Source organism: Candoia aspera, chromosome 2 (genome assembly GCF_035149785.1).
Source record: "Candoia aspera isolate rCanAsp1 chromosome 2, rCanAsp1.hap2, whole genome shotgun sequence".
Classification (NCBI taxonomy): domain Eukaryota; kingdom Metazoa; phylum Chordata; class Lepidosauria; order Squamata; family Boidae; genus Candoia; species Candoia aspera.
In genome coordinates this window covers 24,068,855-24,091,975 of record NC_086154.1, presented here as the reverse complement: position 1 = coordinate 24,091,975, position 23,121 = coordinate 24,068,855, and the positions used below count along the sequence as shown (strand labels likewise).

Here is a 23,121-nt window from a genome sequence, read left to right as displayed (position 1 = left end):
AAATATTTATTTCATTTCGCTGTTACTTCATGTCAGGGTTCCTTCCTTCAGGGTTATTATTATATCCAATTGATAGTAGGTCCCATCATTATTTTAACCAAAGAAAAAACAGTGCATTCTTCTGGACACTACAATATTTAATACATGCATTAATGACATAATTTAGCTAATTCTGTTACTACTGATATCTAATATGTATTTAAGGTCAGGAAACTTCCACCAAGTCCATCAGTCTTACCTCCTTGGCCCTGTCCCCTCTCCTTAGCCCTCCTTTCCATTTTGTTTGATGATTTTTGCTGATGAATTGAGCAGTGTGGAAAGGGCAAAACATTGATTAGCTGATTAGTGAAAAACAGCTAAATAGTGTGAATGGAAATCTTGGCTGCAGGATCTCTTATAAGCATCCTGTAATGGTATGTGGGAATGACCTTGGGAGACAGGAAGAAGAGGCACAGACTAGACAATGGTCAGACAAACAGCAGCTTAGCCTGCAGAAAGAATGTGGACATGGCAAACATCTCAGAAGGGACCCTCCCTAGTTTCTTGGACTGTAAAGGCGATGGGAGGAGAGATGTACTTTCAGACTTGCAAGATTCCATTAATGTAGCCTTACAATAAAGACAGAGCTACTACTTCTGGGTGTACTTCTTGTCTGGACTACCTCGCAAGGCTGACATCAATCTTGCAAGTCTGAAACTACATCTCTCCCCACTCACGTTTACAGTCCAAGAAACTAGGGAGGGTCCCTTCTGAGATGTTTGCCATGCCCACATTCTTTCTGCAGGCTAAGGTGCTGTTTGTCTGACTGTTGCCTAGTCTGCGTCTCTTCCACCTGTCTCTCAAGGACATTCCCACGTACTATTACATATACATCTAAACACATCTATTCAAATCTACATATTCATTGACTACATTCACACATGCAGTATTTTTAAACAGTGGTTTGTTAAGTAAATCATAATGGCCTAGTTGGCATCTAATGATAAACTATAATATCTGGGTTCATGCATCAGCAGAAAACAGCCGAGTTGCCTGGGAAAGGTGAAGCAGAATTCACCACAGCCATCCCCTCTCTACCCCACTCATTAGTTGATCCCCAGAGGTTAATGGGAGAGTTTTAATTTTATTTTGAGTTATAAATTCAGTGGTGTATCTTTACCTTTATTTATGTCCTAACAGTCAGAAATCACACTGAGACGAGGAGTAGATCTCTAGTGTTTATTACTGCTACATTAAACAGAATCCTAACAAACTGAAGAAGCGTGGGAAAAACCCAGACACATAAACCCCAAAAGCTAAGGCGGGTCTGATCTGTGTCTCTTTGAATGGCTGCTTAATTCCTCAGTACTACCCATGCATTTTCCACCCTGGATCGAGGCCCTCTCCTGCTTGCCATCAGTACTCATGACAATTTATATTATTTTTTATTGTATTTTTATACTGTGTATTTTATGGTTGTTGTTTTTAATTGATTGTTGTAAACCGCCCAGAGTCCCCCGGTGGGAGGAGATGGGCGGGGACAAATTAGATAGATAGATAGATAAATAAATAAATTCAACAGTTACCTGGTTTGAGAGCTATATAGTACAGTCAGATATATCTAGGAAAGGTCCATTAGGTTTGCCCTGAGAGCCAGTTTAAATATTCTACAGCTTTGGAATGTAAGATTAGAGAGCTTGTTCCTCTTGGGAACGAAGGTTGCCAGGCTAGCCTGAATAGGCATCCGATTGCATGGTAGAGCCTGTACTGTGGTTACATTGATTGCTGTTGGCAGTTTTTTGTACTTCGGCTGATGGATGTATAGTCCAGTTTTTAATATGGTTTTATATTTGATTTTATATTGTTTTTAATTGCTTTAAGCTGCCCAGAGTCATGTATTTGAGACAGGTGCTATATAAATTGAAATAAAACAAAACAAAATAATAAACAAAGATCTACGATAGCTAAAATGGTGTTGTTAGGGAGATTGCCTATGCCGTTCAGTTTTCGTAGGAAGTCTGAGGTGTGTCTTTTGTAGCTGGGAGTGCTGGTAGTATAAGGCCTGAGCAGACAGTCCATGAACCCTGATATTTCAGCTGTGATGGTTCCAATACTTGAGACAGTGGGCTGCCCCAGGCTGCCTGCTTTGTGTATTTTTGGGAAGTAGATAGAATAGGCCTGGTCATCCCTCCTGGGATGATTGCATGTAGAGACAGACCTGTGTGTTTTTAGGAAATTCTTTCATTAGATTGCGTAGTTATACACACGCACACACACACATATAGATACAGAAATGTATACAGCACACAAGCATCAAGGGATTCAAAGTGGTTTACAGTGGTACAGACAACGAAAAAAATAATAATACCCCAAATTAAACATCTATCAAGGCAGCCCTATCACCATTAGCACCCACATATCCTGCAGAAAAAGATATTAATATTAAATGCCACTGTAAAAGCCAAAAACTTAAGGACAACACGTATCTTAGGAAGCAGAACGTGGGGGGCAGCCACAGAAAAGGATGTGGGGTGGGGATCCTCACCATTCCCTTTTTGAAGAAACACACAGGACTTAGTCTGAGTTGGAAAAGAGCAGCATTCTCCAAACTGGGTGACCTCCAGATATGTAGACCTCAGCTCAGCTTTGCAGAGAATTCTGGGAGATGAAATCCATGCATTTGGAAGACATCCTGATTCAGAAAGGCTGACTTAAACAATGGCAACTCTGCAGTGCAACCTAAAGCTTTTTTAAGAGCTATTGTCTCTGCCTAATCAAATATGACTGCTTAATGATGGTGCAGCTCACATTAACTTATGTGCAAGTCCAAATACTAGAAATCAAGGCAGAATTTTCTTCCTGAAGAATAAAAACAAAGGCATCATATGCATATTTACGCACCAGATTCAGTAATAAAAAGGACAACTTCAGCCAATCACATACTTGATTTTAATTGCATCAGTATTGACAGAGCTTAAGAACTCTGCAGTAATCTGCCAGCCTTATCTTCCATCATAAAAATACTGTCCCAGTGACACAGTTCTTCCAAGCCTATCATGTTGGATTCTAATCAATTTGTCTTTATCAAGAAAATGAAGGGCTAGCCTCTGAACAAACTTAAAACAGGAAATAAAAAGGGTGGTAAATGACAAAATAAAAGCACAAGAACATTCCTGCCTGGGATGGGTTTACTCCCTCCATCCAAGGGCAGGACATCTAGAAGACATCTATGGGACATCTACAAAAGTGACAAATGATTTTCATCCTATGCCAATGCCTGAACTCAAATTGGAAGGGGTCCAGATAATGTAACCCATGTTATGATGGAGGCCATGAAATCCTGAGCCGGTCCTGACACCATCCTCAATGCATGGAGGTTGAAATCTCCCAGCTCTAAATGCCAGGAAGACTTAACCACCTGCCTGGAGACTCTCCATGAATATCTGAGGGAAAGGGGGAGATTATGGCAGCAAACAACATGTCTTAGAGCTTTTGGGAATCCACTGTTTATAAGAGCACAGGTTTATAACCATTATTCTTCCTGCCATCACCCACTGAAGTCCTGCTGTGGTTCTGTGCTTTTGCCTTTACAGAATTGTCCTGCTGGGCTTAATCTCAACAGCAGCACATGTATGGTCCTGTGTATCTCCTTACTAGCAGAACTTTGTCCATTTCCTCACACATTTGGTCTCAAACCATTATTCTTTCAATCTTTGAATGTGTAATGTATTCATCACACAATGAGGTTCATCTGCAAGAGTATTCAGGCATGTGTCTGTAGACAGTTTTACCAGGAGTTTTAGAAATATTTAGGAGCAGGTGAGTATTTTAGAACCCAAACAAGAATGGTGTTCAGTGATGCATTTTAATTAAATGCATATTTGTTACACACATTTACAGCCTTGCAGATGGGATGCATTCTGGTACCCTTGTAAAAGGGTCTCTCTGTCCATCTGGAAACTGTTCAGTTAGCTATGTTGACTCAGAATCGCATGGAAATCTCCACCCCCATTTGGGTGCCAGCTGCAGAAATACCCATTTGTATACGTGGCTCATCAAGAAAAGGAGCAGAAAGGGCTTTGGGCATTGTCAGTGCAAAAAATGTACAAGTTAGCCCAGGCAATTTTGCTCTTTGCTTTCAGAAAGGTGCATTCAAGAAAAAAGGCCGTGTGCCTCAGGGCTCATGGGATATTGGGAACATTTAAATGACGAAGTCCATTTCTCACATGCAACCAGATGCTCCTCACCCTCCATATAATCATCCCAAATGTTTCATGGCATGCAAATCACATGGACCAATCTGATGTGTAAACCCCCAGCAAAGCATCACTCACTACACTGATACTTGCTGTTGCTATTTTCACAATCACAGCTGCCCTTTTGAAGCCACCTTGCTCACAGAAATCCCAGCATGGTAATGACAAGTGGAATTCTTTCACAACTGTTTTTCACATACTGTTTCTCAGTGTAATTTTGTGGGCGCTAAGGAGGAAAATAAAAAGCATCCAGTTTTCAGGTATGAATCCCAGCTCAGAGAACTAAAATGCTGCTTGCGTAATGTTGCATTGCTTTAGATCTGTTTAACTGCTGAACTCAACAAACAGTCCTGAGTTTAGGAAATAGTAACGGTGTACTTTCCAAATTAAATAGGCAACATAGTCCATTGTAAATTTGTATAAAAACTGGAACAATTCTTAATGGTTCTTGTGATTTACACATAAGGGGTTTTACATCTTCTTTGCAGCCTATCTGGAATATTGTAGAGCCTAGGTTTTTTTTTTTTCAGGAGCTCTGATTCCCACTATAACGAATACAAGCCAGTTATCCACCTAACTTTACAAAGGTCATATAATATATCGGTGTGCTTTCATCTACTAAGCTGTCCCTATGGTTGTTTTAAAGAGGTGTTCAGTGCATGTAGTGTTGTTTTATTTTTTTCATCTGAATAATTTCATTTTCTTTAATTAACATTATTTTTTCAATACATCCTGAGTATGGGTCAAACACTGCAGGTGCCTTCAAGTTGTTGGCATGTGGGCAACAGTTTATTGGCTTGCAAGGGAGTCTCTAGATTATAGATGCTAGTTTGCATTGAATAGAATGAGCATGCTTGGATTAAAACTGGCTTTGTTTGCACTGGCAGTATACTGGCCAAAATGTGCCCACTCTGATCAGTCTAGTCCCTACCACCCATAGGGAATGCTGCATGTAGCATAAGTATGACTAAGGCCAATAATTTAGTTCACACCTTTGCATCTTACTGAAAAGCATTAAACAAATGTCTTGATTGACTAAAGTCATGATAGGTGGCAGAGATGAATATCTTTGGGGCCCATCTGGTGATGACCATGGCATACGGAAGATTCTAATTTGTCGTGCAAGAGGAATAAACAGTAAAGAGCATCAGGGAAGGTAGGGAAGTCGGTGAAACTTAGAGAAGGTGGAAGAATATAATAGATCTAAATGAAGATTGTCTGACCATGTGGTTCAGTTGATGAATACATACAGGAAAGATACTGGTTTGATTATAAATAAAAGGGCTAAAACATATTGCAGAAAGTATGAATTGGTGTCATCTAGGTTGTTGTGGGTATGTATGAAAGTAGGACAGCTGCAAGTTGCACTTTGGTGAATGAAAGAACCACATATGAGTTTTAGGAAAAAATGTACAACTTTCTGAATGAATGAGATCAAGAAATTATTCTCATATATAACTTGGATGAATGGGTGGGAACAAAACAAGACAATGCCAAAAAAAAAAGTGATTGGGCCATTTAGAGACCCAAGAATGAATGAGAATAGTGACAGATAAGTATCTGCTTAGAAAAAGGTCAGTTTGTTCTGCACATGTGATTTAAACATAAATTTATTTGTATGAGGGGATGGATATATATCTAAAAGCATATTTAAGCTGATGAAAGATTGCATTAAGGAAGGAAAAAGGGTGCTGACAGATTCTGACAGACCATATTTGGTAAAGTCAAAGGTAGATTTGAGAGAAAAATCGGTATGGAAGATACGGTAGAACAGCTGCAGGAAAAGAAAGTATAAATCTTGTATGGACATGGTATTAGAAAATAGATCAATCTCCCAACAGAATAAATGGAAAATAGCTATAAGAGGAAGTGGAAGCTGCTTGGAACAAAGTGAAAAAAAGTATGTGTCCAAGAGAAAGTTCAGTTACATTAACTGGAGATATGAAAAATGAAATTTTTTGGAAGGATAAAGAGGATGAGGATGGCAAAAAATGCATGTAAGAGAATGATTGCAGCAAAAAACAAGGATAAGAAAATGATACTGTATAATGTGTTTAAAGAAAAAAAGATAGTTGCAAAGAATGTCATCAAAACCAGCTACAATCAGTTAAGAAAGAAGCATCAAACCAATTTTGATTTACGGATGTGGGTTGATTACAAAAGGAAGTGAACAATATGAACGAATATCATTGAGGTACCTTGATCATACCAAGAAAATTAATGAGGATTGAATTATGGAACAAATACATAAAAGTAGAATGAATAGGTAGAGAGGAAAAGGAAGACAGAACATTGTGGTTGAATGGAATGCAATTCTAGAATGCAATTTTAGAATGCAATTTTATAGAATAGAATGCAATTTTATCCAACAGTGGATGAAAATGGTAGAAACAAGGATGGTTTGCAAGAATAGAAAGCATGGATGTCCTGGGAGGCATGGGCAAAGAGGATAAATTAGAAAAAGTACATCATGGGGTCAACTCTGTCCCTTTTGTACTTGCATCACAATGTCATACACAAGACATAAGGAATGGAGCTTGCATCATGATGTCACAATGCACATTTCATCATTTTGATAAAATCTCAACTTGCTGCAGACACCCATGATAGAAATATCTAGAGACGTGGAGTGAATGGAGTTGGAGTAAACTAGATGCAACTGTATGTCCTTTTCTTCTCTAGTGCCTTTATTTCTTCAATTTATAATTTCTTACTCTGTTTTTGCACTTTGCATAAGGTTGCTTACCCCAAAAGAGAATAGCATGTTGAATATCTATGTGTGTATGTGAGTATATATGCCTGCCATATAAATTAAATTTGTCTAATAATCACTTGTTATTTTCTAACATTGCTGCAAGTACCATAATTTGTTTTCCTATATTGCTTTATAGTTTAAAAGTATGAACTTTAACCTAAAGTCTACTGTGTTTCTATTTTAGGTGAAAGCAGCTTCCAAATACGTGGATGTGCCTGTAAGCTTTATTTAAATATAGCACTCTTTTTCTTCCTCCCACCTTCTCTGTATTGGAAGTGATGCCTCTGCAATGATTACAGTGATTGGCTATCATCTTAGTCAATGATGATAATGAGGCTTTTCATCAAAGTTTATGAAAGCTGATCCTTTTTGGATCTTTCTCAGTGATCTTTGTGAAGTCCGGTTTCATGGAACTCTATCAAATAAAACATATGTTGAAAATCAATGTTATGCAGTGAGAAATATGGAGCAAACGTTATGAAAATTCGCAGTGTCTTTCATCGTAATTATATAGCTACAGTCACTTTGTAAATCATCTGCCCCAGATCACAAAACATGATTACTCCTCTTTGAGATGTGGAATATAGGAATGATTTTTAAGGACTCGTATGAATTGGCTGCAACCTGACATTTTTGCTGAGCAGAGACCTCAAGAAGGAGATCAGAATAGTAATATAATAGGGCAGTCCCAAGGACTGTAGGAAGTTCCTGCTAGACCATATTGTAATATAGGAGCTACCAACATCTTCAAACAGTGAAGGCTTCAAAGGCTGACGTGAGGGCAGATATATATGGGATCAGCCTAGAGGAAAAGGCATGTAAGGTCAAAGAAGGAAAGAGGGAGGTTGTTCTGCATTTCAGACAGAGGAACATTACTGTATAAAAATCAAGGCAGAGGATAGGAATACAGATGAGGAAATCCTCAAACTCCTAATGAGGACCGGCAGCTCAATTAGTCTTTCAAAACCAGGAAAACTGGCACTAGATCAATTCTCATTGTTATTGCTGGGTACAAATCCCACGGGCCTCTTCCTTTAGGAGGAGGCTTCTGTGAGTTTGTACCCTTTCCTTGTCAGGCCAGCCCAAGAACGACGAAGAATCAATCCAGCCAAACTTCAGTTCTTTATTTGCTCACACTGTATGGACAGAATCTTGCCAGACTAAAGCTGCTCTACCTAACCTAAGGGGAAATAACCTGGGAGGCTCTAGGGCGGGGCTATCCTGAACCTCTTTGTTTTCCCACCATTGCCTCCTGGACTGTGTTTTCTTTTATCCTGCATTCCTCCTTGGAATGTGTGCCCTCCTTCCTGAGAACCAGCAGCATTACTGAAATCTACCACATCCCTCCAGAAATGACCAAGTAATTGGAGAGCCCCTAAAATACAGTAAAGTCTGACATAACCTTGTCTAAAATGAATGAGAGCTCTACACCAGAATCCAGACTAATAGGTGCTCAGCTGTTTAAATTAGTAGACAAAAAAACCTAGAATTAGTGAGCTGAAACATATTTAATTATTGGATTATGTGACAGTTTGTTTTACTGTTCCACAACTTAATAGAAAAGTGTTGTTGTTGTTGTTGTTGTTGTTATAATTATTATTTTATTTTATTTTATTTTATTTTATTTTATTTTATTTTATTTTATTTTATTTTATTTTATTTTATTTTATTTTATTTTATTTTATTTTTATTTATCAGTCACATTTCTATCCCATCACTTTCAAAAGACTCTTGGCAGCGTGCATAGAATATAAAACCAAATAAAACATCCATGCTATAAGCTTCCATACAAACAATAACAACAACAGTTTAGTATTATTATTATAATTAATTTATGAACTGTTATAAAGCCACAGTACAGATCAAAAGGAAAGCATAATAGTTACAAAATCCCATCCAATAAAATTAATGCACAATTTAATCATTAAACCAGTAAATTGCATATTTACAACTAAGACAAGGCAAACACAATATCCATACATATTGAAAGGAACACACTACAATACTGCAGAGTCTATTATCAATCCAAAGCCAATGCAGCCTAAAATCTACCTACCTTAATGAGAGTAGAATAAAATAACCTTTTTAAGGGCCATCTGCTTTGCCACCCCAGAGGCAAAGTGGAAGAGGGAGCTGATTCCAAAATTGCTGGGCCAACTCCAAAGCCTGGAGACTGAGAGAAAGACAATGGTGCCTAGAGAAATGTGAGGAACAAGCAAGGTTGTAGGGAGAAATAGGGGCAGACTGTAATGGTATATAAGAAAGACCCTGGGAGCCTGCGTGAAGAGACGCTGCCAAGGGAATGGTCAGATAAGAGGCAGCATAGCTCACAGGTAGATAGTGGGTAGGGCAAGAGGCTCAGAAGGGATCCTCCCTAGTTTCTCAGGCTGTAAAGGAGACGGGGAAGAATTGTACTTTGATACTTGCAAGATTGAAGTTGGCCTCACGGGGTAAACCAGATAGAAATCACAACCAGATGAGCTAATTCTACTTTATTGTAAAGCTACATTGATGGAATCTTGCAAGTCTGAATGTACAATCCTCCCCATCTTCTTTACAGCCCAAGAAACTTGGGAGGATCCCTTCTGAGTCTCTTGCCTAACCTACTATTCAGTTGTGGTTATGCTGTCTCTTATCTGACCATTCCCTTGGCAGCATCTCTTTGCCCTGTCTCCCAAAGTCTTCCCCACATATCATTACACAGACTGATCCTCCAGGGATTGTGACCGGAGGGCTCCAAGCACAAGACCTATAGTTTGACCTAGGCTGTGCTCCAAATAGGGAGCCAGTGAAGAATCCTGCAATATGTAAGAACGTATGACATAAATTATCCTGAATGTGTTAGCTGGTCATTTAATATTTATTTTTCTAAATGTTGAACAGCCTTTTAAATTTAAGGAAGAAATCATTTTTGAGGGGGAAATGGTGGATGGTAGCTAAGCGATATGTACATCAAATACCATCTTGAAGACCTTTCTGCAAAATACCTTTATTATTCCTTTTTTAAAAAGGTAAATGGTGCTGCAGCCCATTATTTAGAGCTTGGATTAGAATGAAAAGAGTCTTCAAAGATCTCAGGAAAAGCACTCTGCATATCAGAAATTAACATTTAAATTAAGTTAAAGTGCAAGCTAAATTAAGTTGAAGTTGGAGTCAGGGATTATGACTGTCAAAGCAGGATACAATTGTGGGCGTTTGATTTTGAGGATGTACAGCCCCTGCTCTAAATTTTTGTTTCCAAATTGTGTACCTATATCCATATTTATTAAGATGTACACAGAAAGTAAAGATAAATAATATAGACAGTAGCTAGGTATGGAATTTCCTTCAATATATCATTATGGGAAAAAATACAGGGAAGAAAGTTAAATATACTTTATGTGCCTTTATTTTAATTTTTCACATGTCCTAAATGTTTTTTTTAATTGTATATTACATATCAGTTCATCCAAAATGTGTCAGGCTCATTCATAAAGCTCAGTGAGATAGATCTGACATCATCTTATTTTAGCCTCACAATCACTCTGTAGAGTACAGTGAGCTGGAAGATAGAGACTCCTAGGCCCTCCACTAAACACTATGAGGAAAGCAAAGTTTGGCAGCCATTTTCCTTTACTTCAAACTCAACTCACTTCCTACCACAATGCATTAGTACCAGTCAGGGTACATCTTGCAGAAAAAGTACTCTTAACAATTGCTTTGCAAGGAAGGGAGGGAGGGAAGGAGGGAGGGACAGAAAACAGCATGGCTTAGGCACGTTAAGATCACATTTCCAATATTGTCATTTTTCTAGACCAGCAAAATATTTTTAAAAATGACAATAAAGAGATGTAAATTCTGTCTATAAGGTTTTCTATCTTATTTCACTGGAAGATCATTACCTCCTTGGATTTATAGTATCTTTAGGTTAGCCGTGTCATTCTGTCTTCCTTTACATTTCACCCTATGAATTGCCAATATTGTTAATGAGAAGCTATTCCCCAGCATCAACACTTTCCAGAAAGAAGCAAGCTGCAGCCAGAAAGCTTTGGGCGTTCTAATGTAGGCAAAAGCTTTGCCCTCTTAAACCAACCAGCTAACTATCCTCTTGTCTAATTCTGGAAAGCTGGTTGTTTAAAATTAGATGGTTGCAGTACTGATCTATTTTATTACATTATAACCTTGGTGCAATTCACTCACTGGAAATTGCCTTGAAAAAATATCACCATCATATTGTATATTGTTCTGATTGTTGGGGTTTTTTTTTTAAATTAATACCTTGTCATTGTTTCAGTAGGTGTTAAAAATGTTACTGGCATCTCTAGAGCCAATCATTGCCCTTTGCTTGATAATTGTATTTCTATGTTTATATACACACGCACGCTTACACACACATACACACACACACATGGACATGCACGCACAGACGCACACACCCCTTCCTACTGCTTCTCAAACTTCCTCATTTTCACCCAGGAAATGGGTGTTAACTAACTTCAATTTACAGTAGATGACAATCACATCTCATAGAGAAATGATACTTTGTGATCTGCAGTAAAACACAGTAATAAAAGTAATGACACCCATTATTAAGAAACTTCCCATGTGCCACCAACATTTAAGATTTGTGTGGCAGCTTTTATAATGACTCTTATTTTAGCATTTTAATGGGTTTCCTTTGAGATAAGCTTGATTCCATTATATCAAAGCATGTGAACTTACTTAGTGTTTGTTTTCTCCCAAATTATTTTCACTATTTGCTTCTGGTGAGCATAACGCAAACTGTGTCATAATCTTACATATCTTGCAAGCTTCATAAATTCAGGTTTAAGGGAATTTGGTATATTGCAGCCACACAGAAACGGCAGGAGATTAATGGACCAGTTTTGTATCTGCTGCCTCAAAAGGAAATCTTGCTGTTTTCAATAGGACTTATTCCCACATGTAAGGTTGCAAATTCACTGGAAATACGTTTAGGGTACAATCCAACCCAAATGAGCTAGAAATAAAGGTCTGTTACCTTTATTGGGTTAAAGTTAGGTATCTCATTTCCATCAGCAACAATATCCTGGCAATCTATATTTATCACTTGACTGCAGTTTTTGACTGATAGGAAATAGATTTTGAAAATATTAAAATAGATAACCCCAAACAAATTTTTCTTTTTAAATATATGGGTTTGATTGGGCATTCAAAGATGAAAAGAAAACATATTTCAAGAACCTTTGGAACATTAGATCAGAGTAATTCTGAGGGTTCCCTTTTGAATATTATAGCAGAGGGGATTTTCTTGGAGAAGATGATTCTAGACAGGCGAGAGAAGAAGGCGCATGGGTCGTTGCTGTCTTAAGAGAAGGAACTAGTGAACGAGAGATCAAGATCTTGTGCTAGGCAAGCCAGCACTTAGGTACTTCAGCTACCTGCTGTCCCTGGCAGAAAGGTTTTGCTGGTGCCCAAATAAGTCACAACTTGTCAAATAGAATAGGTTCCTCAGCCATAACGTGAAGGGGGATAGAAGAGGGAAGGCTACAGAGAAGGATCTCACCAGTGAATAAACAGACTGTCTTGGAAGGATGCCACATTCATGCTTCCTCCCTCCCTTTTGCCTTGTTAATTTCCTTTCCACCCCACTCTTTTTCTCCATACAGAAACCAGGGATGGACGTTGCTGATGCCTACGTGACCTTCGTTCGCCATTCTCAGGACATTCTGCGTGATAAGGTCAATGAGGAGATGTATATAGAAAGGTTATTTGACGTAAGTAAATGCCCCCTCCACCTTGGAGATCCAAGATGGAGCACCTACAAAATGTGACAAAATGAGACAGGAGGATAAGTCACATTTTGAGAGAAATGATTAATGATAGTATTTATTTTTCCTTTTTGTTGTTTTCTTTTTGTTTTTGAAGGAAATTTCTGTTACCTTTTCTTCTGATTAATATCCAACCTATCTGCTACCTGTCTGCTCTAATGCCTTATTCCAAGCCACTTTGACTTACTTTCCCTCTGTTTAGATTTTAGGATAAGAGCACATTAAATTAATGCTTATCACTCTTGTCATCAGAATGTATTAGTCATTTTTCATAGCCTTAAAGCCTTGTTTTCAAACTGTGAGAGAAGGTGAACACTCAGAAAAAGTGCATTTGTGGTCTGAGTTGAAGTAAAACCCATCGCTGAAGGACCAGCAACTTAAAAAATGATTGGACCCTTTTTTTTTTCAAAATTTAAAAATGAACATGAATTATGATTAGCAGTAGCACTTATATTTCTTATTAATACAGACAGTTGTGTTTTTGAATACAGTTATATGGCTTTCAACTAAAAATTAGTTTGAAAATATTGGAAAGTTTCCGTATCCATTTTCCAACCTGAACATGTAAAGTTAATTCTGATATCAGATGAAATTCCAGCTGTGGATAAACTGTGAAAGAGGACTGTAGCACCCAGTTACTTTGAAGAGTTAACTAAGATCTTGTTTTAAAGAGGATGTCATGCATGTCACAGTTTCTTTGCCTTTCTGTTCCTTTTTTTTTTCTAGAATACATTTTTTGTCCTGGCAGTAACTGTATAGCCTAGCAATTCAACTTGCAGCAGGTGGTTAATGTTCTTGTTCCAGTCACTTGTTAGGAATGCATGTGTCTTTGTTTATGTGTTTGTGCGATTGTACAACAGCTCCCTTTGTTTTTGCTTTCCTACCTCTGAGTGCTCTAAGTTTCCTGTCCTCCCCGTGTTCTGGTATTCCACTTTGAACACCTTCAGATTTTCTGGAGGTTTGTTTTACTTGTTCTCTTGCTTACATTGGGTTGAAAAGCTTTTTGTCTCCCATGTCCATCATCCCAAACTTTATCAAATTCCTCTTTTGATTGATACTCATCTTTATTCCCATTTTCCTTCCCACTGAAGCCTCTTCCAACTGCATAATTCTCTTTGTTCACTCCTCCTTTCCCTGCAAGATTAAAATGGAACTTATCTCCCATGTCAAATGTTTTATCACATTATATCAAGTGGCATGAATTGGAGTCAAATAATCTTCCTGTGTATATCTACTAGCATGACCCATATCCACCGAGAATGCCTCATTCATGCATAAAGCCCTCCAGAGATTCCTTTCCTCTTCAGAGAATTTAAATGCAAGACGCAAATCACCTTTCCACTCAGCAGCCGCAAAGCGCCAGGCCTTTCCTCTCAGTTACAGATTTGCCAGCCCTCTCCCCAAACTCTTCAGTTAGTAATACATTTCCAGGGGCTGTTCTTTTCTGTGATAACCTTTCCACTGAACACTTTCCAGCCTGTGTCCCAGCCAGCTGCCCTGAACGTCTCAAAAGGAATAAGTGTAATACTGTGTTTCTGTTCAATAGCAGGATGATCACTATTCATAATAAGTGCCTGGGCACCATTTATAGAGGAAAAGAAAGGTGGTTTAATAAATCAATGTGTTTTTATCTAGGCATCATCTGGGCAGAACAGGAACTGTATCACAAAAAAAATCTGAAGCATATCTACAGTATAAATTGTATAGTCCCCATAGGAAGACACGGGTGTACACTGGATAGGACCTGGGTTAGAGCCACAACTTGTGTCTCATTTGAGGAACATTTCCAAAAAGTGGTAAGGCAGGGAAAGGGAATCTGTGGCTCTTGAAGTGTTTTAGGGTTGTCAGCAGGGAAGGGGTCAAAAATGTCAAGGTGGAAGCCACAACCATGCAATCAAAGCCCCACCCTTCTTTCATACATTCTAAAAAGAGGATGGAGTTTTGATTTATGGTTGGGGCCAACATCTTGACTTTTTTGACCCCCTCCCTGTGGACACTTTTGGATGTTGTTGAATGAAAACTCCCAACTGCCCCATTATGGCTGCTGGTGAGCATCACTGAGAGCTTTATTTGAAGCTCCATTGTAAGGGCTTGACTATAGTACTAAGAACCATGCATATACTGTAATATTCTTGATGTTCCCTTTTGTGAATCAGCACCTTGCCCATTCAAGTCCTTGCTTTCTGCTTAATCCAAAAACATCCATTATATGCCCAAGGTTTAATTATAGAGGGAGCACTTTCCTGCAAAAATGATGAGGTGTTTGTGTGTGAAACACCAAAGCCCATAGTTTTTCCTTAGACACATCATAATGATGTCCGGTCTACAGAAATATAATGCAAATCCCAGTGCGTCATCATTTTCCAATCACCATCTTGTTTGAGAAAGGATGACTAACCATTAAATTTTTGCTGTCATGGTAAACTGGTTTCATATGGCTTTTGGCTGTTGCTATTTGAGATGACATGAGCATTTTCACCTTCAACTTTCACAGGATACAAGAGCTTATCCTTTCCTTGATATTCTAAAACAGGCTTTCCGCAACCTAGCCCTGTCCAGGCTAGGATCCACCAGTGCCTGCTGGATGACAAATGATCAAAGATCTGGAGGGGATCAAGTTCAGTCGAGCCACTGTAATGCCTATGAACCTGGCCAGTTGGCAAAGGTGGCTTGGCTTGTGTCAGATTCAGAAATGCCAAAACAACCAAAAATGCTTACTCTTTCTTCTGTTTGTAAACAGCGCTATATCCATTTGATTCTTTCCCTTCCCTGCCTGAAATACTCACTTTTTAATTGGCATTTGATTAATATTGTTGTTAAAACATTTACAGAACTGTTAATTTGGTTTTTTTTTTCTTTTATTCCTAAAATCATTCACTTTATACTGCTTAATGCTCATTTTCTTTATAAAGCCTCATCCCTATGGGTTAAAATAGCAAAACTATTCTCCTTGATGAATATTAGCATTGCAGGAAAGTATCTGAATATTACTGTGGAGCCCACATTTTAATCACCTTTGTTCTGTAACTTAATCAAATTTATTGTGGAAAAAAAGCCACCAACATATTTTGAAATTTCGCTTCAGGTTATTGGTGGACATTGTCTGTGAAGATCTGCAATGAGCATCTAATATTTGCCAAGAGCTATTTACTGAAATACACCAATTTCTTTCTTATCCATTAAAATGCTAGCCACAGAGAAGGTGCAAGTACCATTAGCAATGAGAAAGAAAGGATCATTCATAATACACAGATGTCAGTTTGGTGCTAGATGTGTCTGTCCACATTTTTATATGCTACTTCTGAAACTGCCTTGAGGATATATTTTCAGGGTATTCCCTGATAAAAGTAATATACTATTTTAAGTTATGTAAGGTAGTTTAACATCTTCTATTATCTAGACCAGTGTTTCTCAACCTCAGCATCTTTGAGTCTTTAATGGCTGGCTGGGGAATTCTGGGAGTTGGAAGTCCACACATCTTAAAGTTGCTGAGGTTGAGAAACACTGATCTAGACAAACAGGAACTCTGATCCCATATGGCAGCTAATGAGTCCCACTGTTATCAAGACCACATCTTAAATCAGGTCCTGTAACTTTACATAAATGGGAAAGAAGTCAGGATTTGGAAGTGCTGCAGCTCCTCTGTGGTCCATTAGGAATGTTGGCATCTACTGATGAAACCTGAAGACTGGGGAGAAAAATATAATCATGATACCTGTCTTGGATTTTAGCTGAACATCCAGATTGGGAGCCTAATATACTTTCTAATTTAGGATGGACTGAATTCTAAGTATTAAAAGCATATTTGTTCATACCTGATGATCTCAGATTTCCATCAAGCATCTGTTCTCTGCCTTCCTATCCTTCTTCCTATCACCCAGTCAGATTCAGAAGAAACATTTTTTTGCAAAAACCTGAGAAGTTGTCTGCAATCCTGCTTTGTAAATCAAATTGTACCCTGTTTGGCCACCCTGACTGGTAAAGCAGAGCTTAAGCCACAAAATCCTGATCCAGGAATTATGGAGGCTGGGTTTCAATAAGCCAGGGAGACTCTTTTCAAACAAGCTGTGAAACACACGGTGGGCAACAGAGGAGAGACTGCTCGAGCTGGTCCCTTATTCACACAGCAGTAAACCAATGTGGACTACGACAGTTTTGAACTATAGTACAGAGTGTATACCATTATAGGCATCTTTTATCTTTCTTTATAAAGCTCTTAGTACAACAATAAATTGCCTGTTTTATAAATAAATCATAATGGTCACCATATGCACAGAAAATAGAACAACAGTTCTCAATTTTTTTCAACATCTTTCTTAATCACAGACCTATATTTACTATATTTTTGTACATTGCAACTTATTCAGCTGAAGTGCTATCTTCCTATTCTATGGAGAAAACCCTGAAGTAACATGTTTCTAGCACATACTTTCATGCACCATGGGATTAGTCAGGGTCACACATCTAAAACATAAGTACTTGTGTTCCCAGTGATCTGTGAAGCTTTATTATTATTATTAATGATTCATACATAACATGTAATTGTTTGGCACAGTTTACTATGTGAATGGACCCATTTGGTTTTAGGGTTATGTGCAAAACAAGCAACTATAGCTGCTGTAAAAAAAACAGATATTAAAATATCCTTGCTTAATATATATGAATGCACATCCCAGCATTCATACTGCAAGGAGTAATGATTGATAGAGAGCCAATTTGGTGTAGCTGTTAAGGCCTCAGGCTAGGAACTGGGAGACCGTGAGTTCTAGTCCTGCCTTAAGCACAAAGCCAGCTGGGTGACCTTGGGCCAGTCCCTCTCTCTTAGCTCCAGGAAAGAGGCAATGGTAAACAACTTCCAAAAATCATTCCAAGAAAACTGCAGGGACTAGTCCAGGTAGTTGCCAGGAGTCAGCACTGACTCAAAGACACCAAAAAAAAATGATCTTGTTTTTTCAAAAAACCAGACTGCATCTTTGCAAGGTTGTATACATGCAAAAAAAGGTAAATAGCTTTGCACATGCTATTGCATTCTGGCAATGGTACAGAAATATATATCAGTTTATTGCTACATTATGCCTCAATGCATGGCCCTGGAGCAGCAACACTAGGAGAATCCACTCCTATACTGTAGCATCCACAGTGATGCTACAGTATAGCAGTGTTTCTCAACCTTTGCAACTTTAAGATGTGTGGAATTCAACTCCCAGAATTCCCCAGCCAGCTAACAGTCTCCCAGAGTTCCTTTCTGGACATAGACCATTGCAGTGCAGAGTTTCCATAATTCAGTTCCCCCTCTCATCCTCTTTTCTTTCAGTAAAGACAAATTAGCAGTTAAAGGCCAGCCACACAATTACTGTCATGTCTAGTTTGCCTTTGCACTACCCTCACCTCTGAGAAATCTCAATCACCACTAATCCTGTCGTGAAAACCACTGTATTCATTAGGGCGGTGCAAATCCTTTGAACACCCAGGAGCACACACAAAGCATCTGCATCAGGATCATTAAAGCAGCCACATCTTTTGCCAGGTTCACCCAGCTGCTTCCAAAGCTGCTCCTGGCTATCTCCCCAAGAGAAGTAGCTGTGCTTCTCCCATGTGCTTCTCCCATGTGGAGAAATCCAGGAGAGCTTCTGAAGCAGCCACAGGAATTTAGAAAGGCACGTCTTCTTTAACCATTCATAAAGAAGAGCTTGGTCTATACTCTTGCAGGTTCCAAAGCACCTATTTCAAAGGATTTGCAGTGCCCTAATATCAATACTGTAAAATATGTATTATTATGAATATGAAAACAGGCAACAAAGTACAGGGAAATAAGCCATGAAGCCAAGTCCCTAGGTTTCATAGGATATTGATTACAGAATCCACAAATGGCGCAGATGGCTTTTTTTCCTCCTCAATTCAGCCGATTAATTCTATAGCTTGTCACTTGCTCAAAAATACTTCTTAAAAGGAAAAAAGCATGTTTTTGATATGAGAAAACAAATCATCCATGGAAGCTCCTAAGAATGCAAAGATCTAAACAAAAATTAATTTATTTTTCCCCCTCCTTATATTCCTTGAAGACACAAGCCTGCCCAAGCAGAAGATAAGGATTAAAGCAGATGTGCTTACCAGCTAGCTCATCTGCTTAAGTCTGGCAGTCTCTGAGATCAGTGATTAAAAAGCCATCTCAAACTTTGATGAGATCCACAGTCCCAGTAATATGCACTCCCTGATTGCTTTCTTTGATAGCCCCCACCCACCCCGTCTGCCTAAACCGGAAGTAGGAAGCATTTGACTGGAGATGATAGACGGATTATATGGGTCAATTATACCCTTAATCTGCCTTCCGTGCAGAGATTAAATGTTCATAGATTGACTCTGTGTATTTGGCTTGCTCTTAGTAGTTACCAGATCAGGAAGGTTGCCCTTACTGAAAAGTCTGGTAAGAACTTAATCATGCAATGATAGGCTGCTGATACTGGGAAACCAACTGCCCTGTGCTTCTACAGAAGGGTTGATTTACCATTTCGCTGCTGCTTCATAGAATCAGTTGTATAATATGGGCCTAGATATGACTTGTGCTCCCATGAATGGGTGGGTATGCATGCATGTGTGCACATTCATACATTCTCTTTATGAAAGAGCCACTTGGAAAACACCTTACCATGCAAAAGCAGGACAAACAAAGGAGGGAGATGTACCCTGTCCAATAGAGAGGATAAGCTTGTTCAAAAGCCTACCTAGTTGATAAAGCTATTTCCTGTCTTTAAGGAAAGTATAATTTAGTGTGGCAGTGGTATCTTGTTTATAGATGCATTATTATTTCAGAAATGATTTTCTTCTGGCTGCACAAAATGGGAGTGCTTTGTTGATTAGTAGAGGGAAATAGCACTGCAACACAAACAATTGAAGTGTCTACATGGTCTGCTTCTCTTTGCCTGGCTAATTTGCTTTAACAGAAACAAATGCAGGCTCAGAAGTCCTTCAGAGGGTGGTGAAGGAGCTACTTGCGCACAGTGCAGTGGTCACCTGCAATGTCTAGAATTGGTGCTCCATTGGGTAGAGCTGCATAGGAACAGTGCTTCACCAACAACTTGACTGAAGTGAAGTATCCCTTCAGGTCCACATCTGTTAGAGCCCAAACCTCAGAAGATGGCTTAGTGGTAAGAGATTGGACTAGACCCAGATTCAGGTCTACTCTCGTCCACAGCTGTTGAAAATCTTCATTTTGGAACAACAGTATTAGACCAAATCAGCAGTACCAGTTTAATTTAAAGCCTGGGAGAACAGACATGTCTTTAAGTCAAGCATAACTGAATGGAGAGGCAGTTACACAACTGGGGAGTTTGTATCCAAAGACCCTCTGTCATGTCACCATATAGCAAAGCTCTGGCAGAAGCAATACCTTTAAGAGGAATTCTTCATTACAGTTTAGCAGATGGGCAAGTATCTGCCCATAATCTATATAGGACTTTGCCATTGCAACAGTTTATCAGTTTGTTTATCCAGTTTTGAGGCAGTCCGACTCCTTGATGACTCTGAGTGGCTTCCAAACGAAACAAAACAAAACAAATACTGTAACTGAAAGATCATGGCTGACCAAAAGAACAATACAAGTCAAGCATAACTCAAGAGGAGGGCTCCACAACCATTCTGTCCCAGGGCCTGTGAGAACAACCAGGTTTTTAGTAGTTTCCTGAACATCATAAGGGTGGGAGCCGTACAAATCTCTGGGGGGAGATCAATCCAGAGGGCAGGTGCTGCAGAAAAGTAAATGCACTTCTATGTTCCATAAAATGACACTGCTTAATCAATGGGGCTCAGAGTTCACCCGTCTTGCTTGATCATACTGAATGGGCAGAAACAACTGGAGATAAGTGGTCCCTCAAATAGCCAGGCCCTATGCCATGAAGGGCTTTAAAGCTGATAGCGAGCAGCTTGAATTGCACTTGGAAGCCAACTGGTAACCAGTGCAGCTCACGAAGCAGCAAGGTCACATGAGCATAACACCAGTGCCCCCATCTTGCCCATGTCACTGCGTTCTGAACCAGCTGTAGCCACCAGCTGAAGTAAGTATTAACTAGGAAAGGCAGGAAGGAAAAACCAAGAGTTTAAACTGGGGAATAGACCTATTGAAAAGGCTTTGACTTCTTGAAAAGGCACTGCAGAGAGGAAATAATCATATACAGTATGACTTCATTCTTGTCTGCAAGAAAGAGTCTAATCTAAGTTAACATTGGAAAGCGTTCTACTGAGTGAGCGTTTTCCTGAATGTGGGCTTAAGTACCTGGAGAGTTGAAATTTACCACCAAGCTCTGATAGCTGAAGGCTGACAGCTTGATTTCCCCTCTTCTGTTCTGAGAGGTTTTACTTAGAGATCAAGGATTAAACTCTGGCTACAGAACTTGTGGAAATCCTTAACAGCTGATCAAGTCACTAATGCCTCACTTCTGTATCTGAACCAAATAGCAACCCAGAGGGGCTAGTTAGCCCAGATGATGAACCAGTTAGTCCAACAAAAGCTTTGGGTCACAGTTTCCGTGGACTTCTTAACTGAACTGTCACATGCCAAATGCCTTAGTGCAATTCTGTGGTAGTCAACCTTGTTTGTAAAATTGTTCATTTGATTCCATATTGTGGCTTTTCCATCCCTGCAACAGCTCATCTGTCCATTCAAGAAATGTTCTAGAAGTTTTCTAGAACTATAGCTCCCCCAATAATTTCATTTCTGATAGAAGTCCTCAAGTCATGACATGTTTTTAGAAGGTTGTATTTCAATTATTGGGTGTAAAATTCCAATTATCCTCTGCCTTTATCCAGAATCAAAATCAAGAAAGAGATAACAAATACCTCTTTGGAGCAATAATTTGCTGCTATATAAACTATCAGCAAGACAGTTGGCCTGATCTTTTATCTACTGCGGAGTTTGCTTATTGCAACCCAATTTATACCTCCATTCAGCTATCACCATATCCCCAGTTCCTGCTGTCAAATGCTCCCTGGATCCCACCTGTTCCAAAGGCCTCCTGTTTTCTTCCAGGAACTTCAGTGATTTCCTAGGAACAACTGGGTAATCTGTCCTACAAACACTCTGCTAATTGTTATTGTCAAGAAAGCACCTCCCTTGTTGTTCGAGATCATGTATAGTTTTCTACCAAATTTCTTCCCTCCACATGACCATCTTAAGAAGTTGGATGTCAAGCTAATTGACATTAATTAAGCTGAAGTTGTTCTGATCAGTCATATAGGGTTTTGCCTGCAACTTCCAGCTACCCTGAAAATACATTCAATATTTTCTCCTGATCCTGAAATGCTTTCCTTGGTCTTTATACATTTCTGCCCCAATTTGGGCAAGTGTGGGGAAGAGGAACTGTTTAAGATGGACCATTTTTTGCTGTCTCAACACTGGAGGGCCAGATTGGAACATATGAATTGCTGGGAGAGCTAACCAGATATCAACCTTTCTTGGGATGTGGCTGATGACATTTACACACACATCTCCTTCAACAATAATATCAGGAACCTCTTAGAAACTCATAAGAAAATGCAAGAACATGTAATATTTATTGAAAAAACTTAGGACCCCATAGCCAAAAGAACTTCAGCAACTACAAATATTTAAGATCATACCCTACATATAGAAATCATTTTCAAATCCTCTTGCATTTCGTTTTCTGCTTCACCTTTATGCAACAGATTATTTGGCCCCATCTTTAGAGTGGGCTGCTTGTCTTCACTTGTTCTTTGTTTCTATAGCCATCTGATTTGCTAATATGTTGTTCTTCCCTAGCTGAATGAGAACTTTAAGACAACCCCCACAAGCTCAAGTTACCTGACTTGTCATGCTATCAGGGTTTGTCACCTACCAGAAGTTCTGACCTGAGACAGAAGGGTACTTATTTAGGGATAGAGAGGGAGATATGTATGACTAACCAGGGACTGAGACCTCATCCAAGGTGGTTGGGGGTAGAAAGACCTGAAAGAAGAGAGATCTTGTCTCCACAATACCCTATACTCACCTATGACCAGAAGAAGGGAAGGGAAGAAATACCTGATACCTGGCAACTGAGGGGGGAAAAGAGAAAGAAAGGAGAAAATAAGGAAGTGGTATAAGGGAAGAATCTGGCAAGGCAGCAACCAACAGTTCCCAAGCTAGAGAAGATCATTAGATAAACATATCTGCCAAACGTCCATAAACTCAGAAAAACAGGAAGAAAAAGCTTAAAGTTTAAAACTCTGGAGAACTGACTTATATAAAGACTTTGACTTCGTTGCATTGCAAAGGGCAAATTATCTACAGTATGTGTATATGGCTTCATACTTATCTTTAATAAAGAGTCTAATCTAGCTGCATTGTGTC

The 23,121-nt window shown here is 39.1% G+C and overlaps 1 protein-coding gene across 4 annotated transcripts in view; it reads left to right on the top strand.

Moving 5' to 3' along the window:
• Positions 1-23,121, top strand: part of CADPS (calcium dependent secretion activator) — a 393,346-nt gene that overhangs the window by 326,907 nt on the left and 43,318 nt on the right. For all 4 annotated transcript variants that reach the window (XM_063291524.1, XM_063291525.1, XM_063291523.1 and 1 more), the window contains 2 exons: positions 7,175-7,207; positions 12,618-12,725. In XM_063291524.1, coding sequence (XP_063147594.1) covers positions 7,175-7,207; positions 12,618-12,725 — 141 coding nt within the window. The remainder of the gene's footprint in view (positions 1-7,174; positions 7,208-12,617; positions 12,726-23,121) is intronic.